This window comes from Wolffia australiana, chromosome 15 (genome assembly GCF_029677425.1).
Source record: "Wolffia australiana isolate 7733 chromosome 15, ASM2967742v1".
NCBI lineage: Eukaryota > Viridiplantae > Streptophyta > Magnoliopsida > Alismatales > Araceae > Wolffia > Wolffia australiana.
This window is the reverse complement of record NC_135849.1, coordinates 14,152,442-14,164,685: the sequence shown is the minus strand read 5'-3', so window position 1 is coordinate 14,164,685 and position 12,244 is coordinate 14,152,442. Positions and strand designations below refer to the sequence as shown.

The window sequence follows — 12,244 nt, the reverse complement described above, 5'->3', positions numbered from 1 at the left end:
ATCCCAAACTATGTAACTGAGTAAAATACATGTCAGAGCATTGATGGAAACCTCAATTGAGTAAAAACTGTAGCTTTTTAATTATTGGAAAAAGTGGAAGGCATGATCTCATTGTTACGTAAAATAATAGTTTTTGGTAGTTTTGAACTGAATTTCAGGGTAGTTATGATGAAGAATGCATGTAAATGACTAGCCTTATTTGACGTTATCATCTATCCTGGGTGAATTTTGTTCTGGGCCTTCCCCTATTTATGCTAAGAGGGTTTTTTAAAAAACCCCCAAAACTTAAGTATATTTTTCGACATCCAAAAGACCATTTGTATGTGACCCTCTAGGCCCATGTATCAGTCTAGTTAACGACTCTAGTGGCCCAATAATCTTTATTGGACTTCCAAATTAATTAACTATATCATCAAATAGATTAATTAATGTCAGATCGATTTAACCCAATCGATAGGTCAAGTCTCCAACACGTGGGGTGCCAAGCTATACCTCGTGTTCTAGAAGATACAAAGAAGTGTGCATCGACTCACTTCATGGAACTTGTTTATCATCGGTTACCGTGTTTGTATATTCCCTCATCGACTTGACGCTCCTTGGACGACTTATGGTATGGTCAACTGTGAAACCCTAATCGATCATCCAAGTTTATACTGATGCATTCAGAAATCATCGGACAACTCTTCTCCGATATTTCACTACCTTGACCAAGAACTTCATCGCATCATCTTCCCTGAGTTGTCACCTCTTATACCTAGGGTGGACGATCCCATCTTGACCATTCGATTGTCTTCGGGAACTTCGTGATGTACTCGAACTAAGATCGTTTAGAATCCCATGATTAGAGACTCATTGACCATTGTCAAAGTACAACTATCCCTCCACAATACATTTTTTTGTGTCTCAGGTCCAAGGACCACTTACACAACTGTGACGTGAATCAACCTGATCGACAGCTCGTGTCAGCCACATATATTTCCATCAAGTGCCACATCTGGTGATGGTGCGTGGTCATGTGAGCCACCGAATGCTAAGTCTACATTTTGACATAGCAACCGTCGTACATCACCACATGGCTACAGATTGTCCATTGGCACCCACCGCCAATGGGTTCTCTCAAGCTCAACATGGATGGTGTGGTCAAAGGGAATATGGGGCCAACTGGTGGAGGTTGTCTCCTTCGAGACCACATAGGGAGTATCATTTTTGGTTTCTCACATTTTGATGAAGTTCAAACTAACGCATCAATCTAGGTAGTGGCGATATGTGATGGCTTGTTCTTATGTGAGGAGCGAAACCTTTAGGGTATCATCATAGAATCAGACTCACAGTTCTCATTCGATATGCTCCGTGTCTAGATAAACCCCCCCCACATAGGATCTAGGGCACGACTGGGTCGGTCTACGAGCACAACCCTTGGGTTGGTCTTACCTAACATCGTGTTTTTGCCAAAAAAAATCAAAAGTTTGAAAAGAAGCCAATCGCCATATACTATGCTACCAAGACCAACGTAAACACTTAGGTACACTATACTACAATTGAGAAGGAATTTGTAGCCATTGTTTTGATCATATTTTCTAGGTGTTAAGAAATTATATATTTTGTAATCACGAAGCTCTTAGACTTTAATGATTAAAAAGGCAAAACCTTTGCTAATTAGATGGATTTGATTAGTGCAAGAACTTGACTTTGAAATTACTGATGGACATGGACTTGATAATTGTTTATATGTTAGTAACCTAATGCCCATTTTCGAAACCTTTTTCAATAACCATATCCTTGAGATTATTACTAGAACAACCCCTCGGTTTGTGCACATGCTGAACTAGTTAGTTTCAGGAATAACCCAAAATGATTGACTAACCAAGAAAGGAAGAAAAAATTGAGAGAGATCCAATATTATTTATGGAGGATCTGTAACTATTTCATTTGGTAGCGGATCAAATTTTGAGGATACATATCCTTGAAGATGAATATATGAATATCTTAGAGTTATGTCATTCGTCCTTCGCAGCGGATATTTTGCTTAAAAAAATGCTACCTCAAAGGTTCTTCAATGTGGGCTTATAGAACAACCCATAAGAGACCCATCGGATGTCTGATTTAGTCTGATTTTTGGAAAAAAATGTCATCTTCATCTTGAGATTGAATATCGAGCTTATTGGACAATGAAGAAGTAGAATTTCACCTTGGAAGATGCAGGAAAAAAAATCATATGTTGCAACTTCAAGAGCTTCAGGAATTGACAAATGAAGCATATGATACCAAGTTGAATTGAAGACATTTTTACAAAAATAAAAAAGTCTGGCTTTATGATTTTCGTTTTACATTTTTTCTGTTTACTATCATTAAACTGTTCCATCTCTCTTTCTACCTCTCTTTATCTATCTCACTCTCTCCCTCTTTCTCTATATCTCGCTCTAACTTTTTCTTTCTTTCCCTCTCTCAGTCTAACTCGCCATGGTCACCACTCTCTCTCTCTCTCTCTCTCTCTCTCTCTCCCTATGTTGAATTCGTGCTTGGTACCTCTCCTCCCTCCCTCTCTCAGTCGAACTCGCATTGGACGGCGCTCTCTCATTTTAAGTAGCACTGGCCCTCGACCCTTCTCCCTCCCTATCTCCCTCTCTTATTGAACTCTCCTTAAACACCTCTCTTTCTAAGTCGAACTCACGTCGACAATTTTTCCTTCCACTCTCTCTCTCAGTCAAACTCGCGTTGGACACCTCTCGCTCTCCCCAAAGTTGAATTCGCGCTCGACACCTCTCTCTCTCTCTCTCTCTCTCTCTCTCTCTCTCTTGAACTGGCGTTTCAAAGGTTTCAATCTCTTCAGATCACATCAATAAACTTCCATCCATCGAATAAAAAGAGAGGAAGAGTAGAATTTGTTCTTTCATTTTGTAAAAAAAATTTCTCTCAACTGGTGTCCACTACAAAGCTCTCTTTCACTCTCGCTCTATCGAAAGTCTACAATACAAACTCACAACTTGAATTGGGATGATAATGGGTTGTAGGAGGAAAGAAGGGATGAAACTCATCTTAGCAGCAGATCAGTAGTCAGAGTCATCGCTCCTGCGGGAGGCGCTGCGATCGTCGCCGTGTCTTTTGTTCATGCTCGTCCTCTGCACGCAGCGATGCAACGCCTGCACAACTTCCGACATGGCGGGCCTGAATTCCGGCTCCGACTGCAACGACATCAAGGAAGATGAAGAAGAAGAAGGAGAAGAAAACTAAAAGGAAAAAGATGACGATGATAATGAAGAAGAAGAAGCAGAAGAAGAAGAAGAAGAAGAAGAAGAAGAAGAAGAAGAAGAAGAAGAAGAAGAAGAAGAAGCTGATGATGATAATGATGATGATGAAGATGATGATGATGATGATGATGATGATGAAGATGATGATGATGATGATAGTGATGATTGTGGTGATGGTGATGATGATGATGATGACGACGACGACGACGTCGACGACGACAATGATGAATAAGAAGAAGATTTATCTCACCTGAACGCAAAGCGCTATGACATCAGCAAACCTAGAGAGACTCTTGGGGGGGTAGAGCCCACGAAGAGCAGGGTCAACCATCTTGGCTAGTGAGTCGATGTCGTGGAGCTGCGGCGTTGCCCAGCTAGCCAACGACTGTTCTGATGTTGACTTTGAGCTGAATAGAATAAAAATACAGGGCGGACTCAACAACTGCAACTCTAGTTCATATCGATTGGGCTTGTTCCATTTTTGTTACTTTCTTTATTGCTATCTTATGAGCTCAAGGCTGTGGCGTTACCTGTCAAAAGGCTTCCGACCAGTCAACAATTCAAGCATTACCACGCCGAAGCTGTACACGTCGCTCTTGAGCGTGTACGCAGAAGGGCTGGTGCATTCAGGCGCGTTGTATCCAGGGCCCAAGTTTCGCTTCGTGTCCTGTGGGAGAGAGAGGAAGAAATTGAATAAGTTGAGATCTGTTCGCTTAAAAAAGAAAATGATCAGGACAGAGTTAGCACCGGATATAATACACCCAAGCCACAGTCTGAGAGATGGGGATTGAGCTCGGCGCAGAGTAAAACGTTGGCCGACTTAACGTTTTTGTGGATGACTGGTGGGCAACAAGTCTCGTGCAAGTACCTGAAAGTCATCGAGACCGCATTCCACCATTTACTCAAAAGTATTTTAAATGATCAAACGGCCATATTCTTCAATGTCATAAGAAAATGAAAGTTACAACGCGATAGTATTAAGTTTAAGGTAATTATACTAATATGCAGAAATTGAGAGGCGTTGTTAATCTTTAAGAGAGCAGACGACAAGCTATCGACGTCTTTCGGCGGAAGTCAACTTACTCGATAGCTCGAGCCGTGCCGAGTGCAATCCTCACACGAGTATCCCATGTTAAAGGTTTGCTGTACTCATCAGACAAATGCAGAAACTCGTGCAGAGATCCATTCTTCTGAAAGTCATAAACTAACAAGTGATGCCCAGATTCGGAGCAGTAACCTAGAAGCTCCGCGATATTTAGATGGCGGAGTCGGCAGATTCCAGCCACCAAGTTCTTGAAATCCTCCGAATTTCCTACTTGGAGATGCGATGAATCTATTCTCTTTACAGCCAGGACCTGGAGAAAAGAGAAAAAAGGCACGACGCCATGGATTGCTAAGAAACGAGATGCCCAGAAATTTAAGATTCTGTATAGGTTTTTCTCCCGCAGCAGGTAAACCATTAGTCTCACCTTTCCATCGGCGTACTTGGCCTTGTACACGCGCCCACTTGAACCCTCCCCAATAATACGACTGGCACTGAAACTGGCAGTTGCCATCTGGAGATCCATGAAAGAAAAGGCCGAGACGTCAATTGTATCCGCATTTCTTTTGGGGAGAAGTTTGCTCGCAAACTCATCGTTGTTGAAGGATCTGCCCCGGTCTGAAGGGGGTGGTTTGAGGCCCGAGGAGGAAGAAGTACTCAGGTTCTTCATATGAACCGAAGAATTTGGCTTCCCATACGTCACATCTGATACATAATTCAGTAATTATTAGTGAATATTTTGACACAATCATCCGTTAAAAGAAAAGTTTCAGATTTTCAATTTGATTACCAGAAAATTCATTGTTCGCATCCAAGTATGTGAACGGTCTGACCTGTCCAAGATTCTCCTCGTCGATGTAATGAGAGGATGATCTCCGTTTAACCAAAACCAATACAATCAGTCCAACGATGAAGACAGAAATCACTATCCCAGCAATTGCTCCTCCGCTTACTCCAGATCCCGTACCGCTCCCTCCGTGAGTTTTCTTTCCACTTCTTGAGCTGTGACGTCCCGGAGGGGCCGGGCCAGATGACCAGGAATTCCCTTCAGTCCTTGCAGAAAACAGTTTATAAGTCACGGGAACAAGGCGTCTTTCGCGAAAATCAACCCGAAGGAGGGTCGTTTGTTAAACAACTTACTGAAGATTATTTATGTCTTGTAATTCTTCTGGAACCCAGCCAGAAAAATGATTATTTTCGACATCCCTGAGAGAGGAATCAAGAGGGCAGATGCATGAGTCATCTACACCATTTCGGATAATATTTTGTTTAAATAATTCTCAGGAAATCAGGATACTGCAGTAGATAGTGACTGTTAGACTTCGTATTTACCATAGTATAAAAAGGGAACCAGCAAATAGATAGCACTCACCAAAATAGATTAGTTCGACTCGATTTCTTCAACCTCTATTTATTTTGAATTCCTCGTTACAGGAGTAGTGCGAATACTACTCCGACGAGCAATATTAGACTAAACAAGGGAATTTGATTTCATCACGGACTGGAGAGGCTTTCTAATACGATAGGATGCCCTATAAAGTAAATTGTTTCTATTGAACTGGGCACCTTCTTCCGAAGTATTAGGATAGTACAATCAGAATGGCTAACTCGTAGTAAAAATATTTGTCGTTAAGAAGCACGTCGGAGGTGAGTTTCGTGAGGACACTTACAGATCTTCAAGAGGTAACGCTGCAAGGACGTCAATGGACCCAGTGAATTGGTTGTTTTTCAGATTCCTGGCAAAGACACGGCATCCCCAGGTCAAAGGATGCGAACAAACCAGCGTCTAAAGATGAACTAATTCTTTTCTTACAATGTCTTAAGGCTTGAGAGTGATCCAAATGTCTGAGGCAGATTGCCAGTCATCTGATTATCTGAGAGATCTCTAAAATCACAAAATAATTCTTATTAATGAACGTGGTCGAAAGGAGTTAAAAGAAAAAAACAATGATATCTCCGTCACACATCCATAATCGTTATTAAACCGCCATATACATCAGTACAGATTCTTGAGAAGCGTGTTTTACCCTATGAAGTAACTGTTAGTACATCGCTTTTATGTTTTGTACGTTACACTTTACCCTGTATTTATCGTTTTGTGTTACAGGATCAGGTATGGTTTAAACCGATGAATCACTTAGTGAGGCCTAATTAAATGCCAACATTTTATTCATTACACCAAGTATATTGGTTTTAAGTGGTATGTTCTTGCGTCTTCGGCAGCTAGGCCAATAAAGAGAGTAAGCGGAAAATGTAGCTCGAGCAATCAAGGTCTTCACTTACAGCACACTAAGACTGGGAAGCTTCCCAAACATATCTGTCAGTTGGCCACTGAGTCGGTTATTTGCAAGATTCCTGCAAATCGACCGGGAAATAGATCCAATCTTGAGCAAAGAAAATGAAAAATAAGTGAAAACGAAAGGCATGGAAATTAAGTAAAGATTGGGTGTACAAATATTTAAGGTCCGCCATCTGCGAAATTGAGTACGGCACACTTCCAGTGAAACTATTCCGAGCAAGATTTCTGAGCAATATCAAAATGGAATGTTTTAGCACTACAACATCCTTTTGTGCGTTATGTGGGAAATAGAAAGTGCAGAGAAATGTAAAAGAACCAAAAATGAAAATAAAATAGAACTAACATGCCAGACAAAACCCACATCAGGAGAAAGAAAAGAAGCGACCTACATGTGGACTGCATTAGGAGGTAGCTGGTATGGAATGTCGCCCTGTAGATTGTTCTGGCTCATATCTCTATGCAGCAGATAATGTCATAAGTCATAGGAAAACAACAGTAAAGAAAGAACAAATATATGTTATATAAAGAAAAAGATTACTGACAAGTATTTCACGGAAGTCAAACTCGAGAGCTGATACCCCATCGTCCCAGTGAGCCCAAGACCTGAGAGTTTGCTGCCGAAAAAAATAAATATATAAGCCAGCGGCGGTGACGCCAGATGAAGGAGAAGAAAATTCGGTACAGACACAGGTTTACATTTCTGTGACCGATGATCCCGAGCACTTGATTCCCCTCCAATGTCTACCACAAGGGTCCCCCCCACTCGAAGTCCAACCAGTCAGCGATGAAGGTGAATTTAAGCTGCTGAACATTACATTTAGGGCAGACACTGCAAATTTTCGCAAAAAAATAATTATTCGATGAGATTCTAGCGTCATATCAGGGGCAGAATTCATTAAGATCGACGGGTGTAGAAAGACGAGTATCAGGAGAAATCACAGCTTCTGCGAAACATTAGCATATTCAAAGCAACGTCGTATCCTAGATGGAAGCAATAACATGATGTTTGCCTCGAGGCGTTGTATCGGCGAGAATGTTACCGTCGGGACCGTCGGTGCTTCCACGGGCCGTTGCGAGCGTTCTGAGGAAGAGGAAGACTCCAAGAAACGCTACGGTTGGCGGCATTGCCGGACGTGCAGATACCACTCGATCTGATCGCTAAGTCCTTCTCCTCTTCTCCATTGAGCTTCGAAGTCGATCGCGATAGCGCATCGGGGAGGATCCGACAAGAGAGACGCAGTGGGGCAGCTCCAACTGGTTCGATCTCCCGAACTCCACGACATCAACGCCTATAATTGGAAACCAAAGAAGTGGGCGGAGGCCGACGACTAAGAGTGCCTCTAAAGATAGATGCAACGTTGAACAACGGTCGCTCTCCGCAATCTACGGATACCATGCCAGAGGAGGATCATGGAGAAGCAACGCCAGGTTCATCGTCATGTTGCGCACGTATTTTTTCCGCATGTGTTGTTTTTTTATTTATAGGAATGAAACAAAAAAACTATTTCTCTCTTTCTCTCTTCATCTGCCTCTCCCTCGCTCTCTTTTACTCCCTCCCTCTCCCTTTCTCTCTCTCTCTCTCTCTCTCTTTCTCTCTGTGTATCTATCTTTCTTCTCTCTCTCTTTCCATCTTCCTCTCCCTCACTCTCTCTTTCTCCTTCCCTCTTCCTTAATCTATCTGTCTCCCAATCCGCCTCTCCCTTTCTCGCTTTCTCCATCCATCGGCCTCTCCTTCACTCCCTCTTATTCTCTCCTCCCGTACTCTCTGTAAAAGCTTCTTGAAGCTTTCAGTTTGTACAAGAACAAGAAAGGAGATAGAAGAAAAGGAGTAGAGAGAGAGAAAAAGAGGGACACCAAGATTGGTAGTTATAATCATTGATTCCACAAATTAAATCCTAACACGTTGGTTCGTATTTATAGTATCCTGTATAATAGACGTTATCCAAGAATCAAATTTAACATGTGATGAGTGCGAGATGAGGGAGGCCAGTTTGCAGGCGCCACGGCAGGAGCAGGTCAGGTAGTGCTGACGTTATGACACCTCTGTAATTGGAGATCCGCATAGCTTGTACAGTGAGTGATGACCAGTCGACGAGCAAGGCTGCCCTGGGCACACGATGAAATGAGGGCATCACACATCGGTTGTGCAATTCATCGCGGGATGCATGGACTGTGATTTGTGCCCCGTTGCACAGAACCAAGGGACGGTGAATGCACGTCTGCACGATAGACTAACCAATGGTCACGCAGAACATTGCATTCACGGTGTTAACTCGGACCCACGCGTCAATGCAAGGGCATGCGGCGTCTGGAGGCCGAGGGGTTGGTCGGGTGTTGTCAGTATTCTGTGTCCGATGGGGTACTTACAAGGCGGCAATCATGATATGCATGCATGTAGAACGGGGCGCGGTTTGGCCAACGGACGTGACAACCAGGATCGCGTGGTAGCTGACCATCTCGTGCAGTCAGCAGGACGACTCCCTCTATGTGAGAGCTAATGAAGACAGCGACGACTGACTCGAGGCAGGTGTGGGGTGTCCGTTGACCGAAGGCCGCACGGACAGACTCGTTGGTGGCATTGTGGGTCGACCGATGGGTTACTGAGTGCGGGGCGATTGGACAGGAGAATGGTACGACGACAAGTTCTGATGGTGTTTCCCTTCTCTCCCCTTCTTTTTCATCTTCTCTTCCTCTTCGTCTCCTTCATCCTTTTGCTTCTTGGTGAGATCTGGGAAATACGTAAATTCCACAATAGAGAAACCAGATCTGAAACTGTCGATGCCCATCATGGCCTTAAATACAGCCATGATGGGCCCTTACAAGAGGGTCCATTAGCCCTTTCTAAAAGGGTCCAACATGGAGGGTCCATTAACACAAGGACCGTCCTTAGAACAACAATAAAAGAAAACAATTCAAACGATAGATAGACGGCAATGATGAAGATGAAAATGATGAAGGTAATGAAGACAAAAATGACAAAGATGATGACGAATATGATAACAACAAAGGCGAGATGAAATCGCAACACGGGGAAAGATACAGACGTGCTTTTCACCTGGGGTATTTGAACTCGGGCGCCCTGCTTGTGCCTTGGCGTGTCAGTCAGGGGGAAGCGAGCCGGTAGGGGTCGACGTTGACGATGCTGATGACTTTGAAGACATATCTGATGGAGTGGGCTGGCGTGCTCCATCAGCTTGGCCCCATTGCCCTCGTTAGTGGTCGGGTCAATCAAGACCATGAAAAGAAAAAAAATAAAGAGAATTAGAAACATTATGCAAATATCACCTTCTAATATTCCTTAAGAAGATCAGACGTCTGAGATTATATCTGCGTACTTAAAATGGCCTGATATGACACGAGCTTCGTGCCAGGGCAGCTCGAAGCCCAATCATAATTTCTTATTAATTCTATTCAGATCACAGCCCATTGGGCTGTGATCTGCTTCTCATCTCCTTGGCCTGCCCGACGCAAAGCTGAAAGAAGTGTGTTAGCATTATCCCATAGCGATAACATTGAAAAGTGAAATTATGTCGACTAAGGATGCCCTTTGAATAGGGAAGGACAAAGTCCATTAGCATTCCAGTCTTGCCAAAACCCTAAACCTGGACCTGAAGTTCAGTCAGGTCTCGTTCTCGATCCAGTCCCGGTCGGTCATGGTGACTAGTCAATGTGAAAGTCATGGTCAGGTTGACTTGGTGTACTCATTACATCAAACTAGGCACCATCTGAATGTCACCTTGGGTGCAGAAGTAGTGTTCAGTAATGAGAGGGTGAGAGAGAAAGAGTGACAGGACTATAATTAGAGATGGAAAGAGTGTGAGAAGGAGAGAGGGAGAGAGGTGGAGAGTGAGAGAGTAAGACAGTAAAAGGGGGAAATAATGAGAAGGGGAGAGAGGGAGAGGGAGGGTGAAAGGGAGATAATGAGAGAGTGATAGAGGGAGAGAGTGAGAGAGTGAAACATGCAGAGAATGAGAGCAAGACAAGGAGAGAGTGGGAGAACGAGATAGGGAGAATGACAGAGTAAGCCTGAGATAGTGCAAGACGGAGAGAATACGAGAGGGAGAGACCGAGAGAGTGAGTCAGAGGGAGAGATTAAGAGAGAGTGTGTGAGTTTGAAATAGGAGAGAGGGAGAGATTGAAGGAGGGAGAGGGTGAAGTGAGAGGGAGAGAGTGCAAAAGAAAAGGTACTGCGAGAGGGAATGAGTGAGCAAGTGAGTGGAGAGAGAGATGGAGAGGGAACAGGTGAGAGGAGAGAGTTTGAGATGGAGAGAGGGAGAGAGGGAGAGAGAATGAGGATGAGAACGGGAGAGAGGGAGAGTGTGATAGAGAGAGAATGAAGGTGGGAGAATGGGAGAAAGGATGAGAGTGGGGGAGGAAGAGAGGGAGAGTGTGAGAGAGGGTGAGAGAGAGGAGAGTGAGAGAACGAGAGGGAGAGCAGGGAGAGAGGGTGAGAGAGAGGGAGAGCAGGGAGAGAGGGTGATAGAATGAGAGGGAGAGCAGGGAGAGAGGGTGATAGAATGAGAGGGAGAGAGGAGAGTGAGAGAAAGAGAAGGAGAGCAGGGAGAGAGGGTGATAGAATGAGAGGGAGAGAGGAGAGTGAGAGAACGAGAGGGAGAGCAGGGAGAGAGGGTGAGAGAGAGGGGGAGAGGAGAGTGAGAGAATGAGAGGGAGAGTAGGGAGAGGGCGAGAGAGAAAGAATGAGAGAAAGAGAGGAGAGTGAGAATAGGGAGAGAGGGTGATAGAGAGAGGGAAAGAAAGAGAGGGGAAGAGGGGGTGGGAGAGAGAAGGAGAGAACGAGAGGGAGAGAGGAGAGTGAGAGCAGAGAGAGGGAGAGAGGAGAGTGAAAGTGGGGAGAGGGTGAGAGAGAGTGAAGGAGAGAACGCGAGGGAGAGGAGAGGGTGAGAGAGAGAGAGGGAGGGAACGACAGGGAGAGAGGAGAGTGAGAGGGTGAGAGGGTGAGAGAGAGAGAGAGCAAGAGAGGGAGAGAGGAGGAGAGAGAGAACAATATGGAGAGAGGGGGAGAGAGAGGGAGAGAACGAGATGGAGAGAGTGAAAGAGAGAGGGAACGAGTTGGGGAGAGGGCAAGAGAGAGTGAGAGCGGGAGAGAGGGTGACGGGTGTTAATGCACTGATAGTAGAACATCCTCTTCCTGTACAGAAGTCACCAAACACAGCATTGCGGAAAAACTCCACCACGTGTCGCCACTTCCAGGACTCCTCAACTTCCGAGAAACCGCCAGGACTTCTTGACCGCTGTGCTGCTGCCACCTACTCTCCCTGGACACATACTCTATGCCATCATGATGTCATTCTATTACTCAAGTCACGTTGTCCCAAGAAGGAGCTCAACCGTCAACAGGTGGTGACACGCTAACCTATGCACGTCATCATGCCATTAGGCATGATGGCGCTCAGGCGGTTGAGTGCTGCCATAAAAACAAGATACGTCTCATTCCTCCGGACGTCTATAAATATGATATACATTTCTTTTGTGAAGTTATGGGATTTTCTCTTCATGTCCCTATTTCTTTGTCTTCTACTTCTCTCCCGTTTGCCACTACTCCATCTTCTTACATGGTATAAGAGCACAATGAGGCAGCTAGTGCCTCCACTAAAGGAATGCCAATGCCTGCCGAACCGCTTGTCGGTTGCAATA

At 44.5% G+C, this 12,244-nt stretch overlaps 1 protein-coding gene across 1 annotated transcript; it reads right to left on the bottom strand.

Moving 5' to 3' along the window:
* Positions 1-2,949: 2,949 nt before the first annotated feature.
* Positions 2,950-7,989, bottom strand: LOC144713004 (protein STRUBBELIG-RECEPTOR FAMILY 5-like). Its single transcript, XM_078587455.1, has 15 exons — positions 7,630-7,989; positions 7,286-7,418; positions 7,132-7,203; positions 6,979-7,044; positions 6,743-6,814; positions 6,574-6,645; positions 6,104-6,175; positions 5,961-6,026; positions 5,431-5,496; positions 5,081-5,343; positions 4,332-4,995; positions 3,996-4,116; positions 3,779-3,915; positions 3,499-3,655; positions 2,950-3,182 (listed from the first exon to the last, which is right to left on the bottom strand). Exons 1-15 carry the CDS (start codon positions 7,712-7,714, stop codon positions 3,048-3,050), a joined length of 2,181 nt encoding a protein of 726 aa, XP_078443581.1. The 5' UTR covers positions 7,715-7,989; the 3' UTR covers positions 2,950-3,047.
* Between the last annotated feature and the right edge of the window lie 4,255 nt (positions 7,990-12,244).

Bases quoted from the DNA above. Each gene is read 5' to 3' on its own strand.
- LOC144713004 (XM_078587455.1), bottom strand. From the start codon at position 7,714: ATGCCGCCAACCGTAGCGTTTCTTGGAGTCTTCCTCTTCCTCAGAACG. The intron at 6,646-6,742 runs GTACACCCAATC...GTCGATTTGCAG, and splicing joins ATGGCGGACCTTAAATATTT to GAATCTTGCAAATAACCGAC. The intron at 4,117-4,331 runs GTAAGTTGACTT...GATGACTTTCAG, and splicing joins GGCACGGCTCGAGCTATCGA to GTACTTGCACGAGACTTGTT.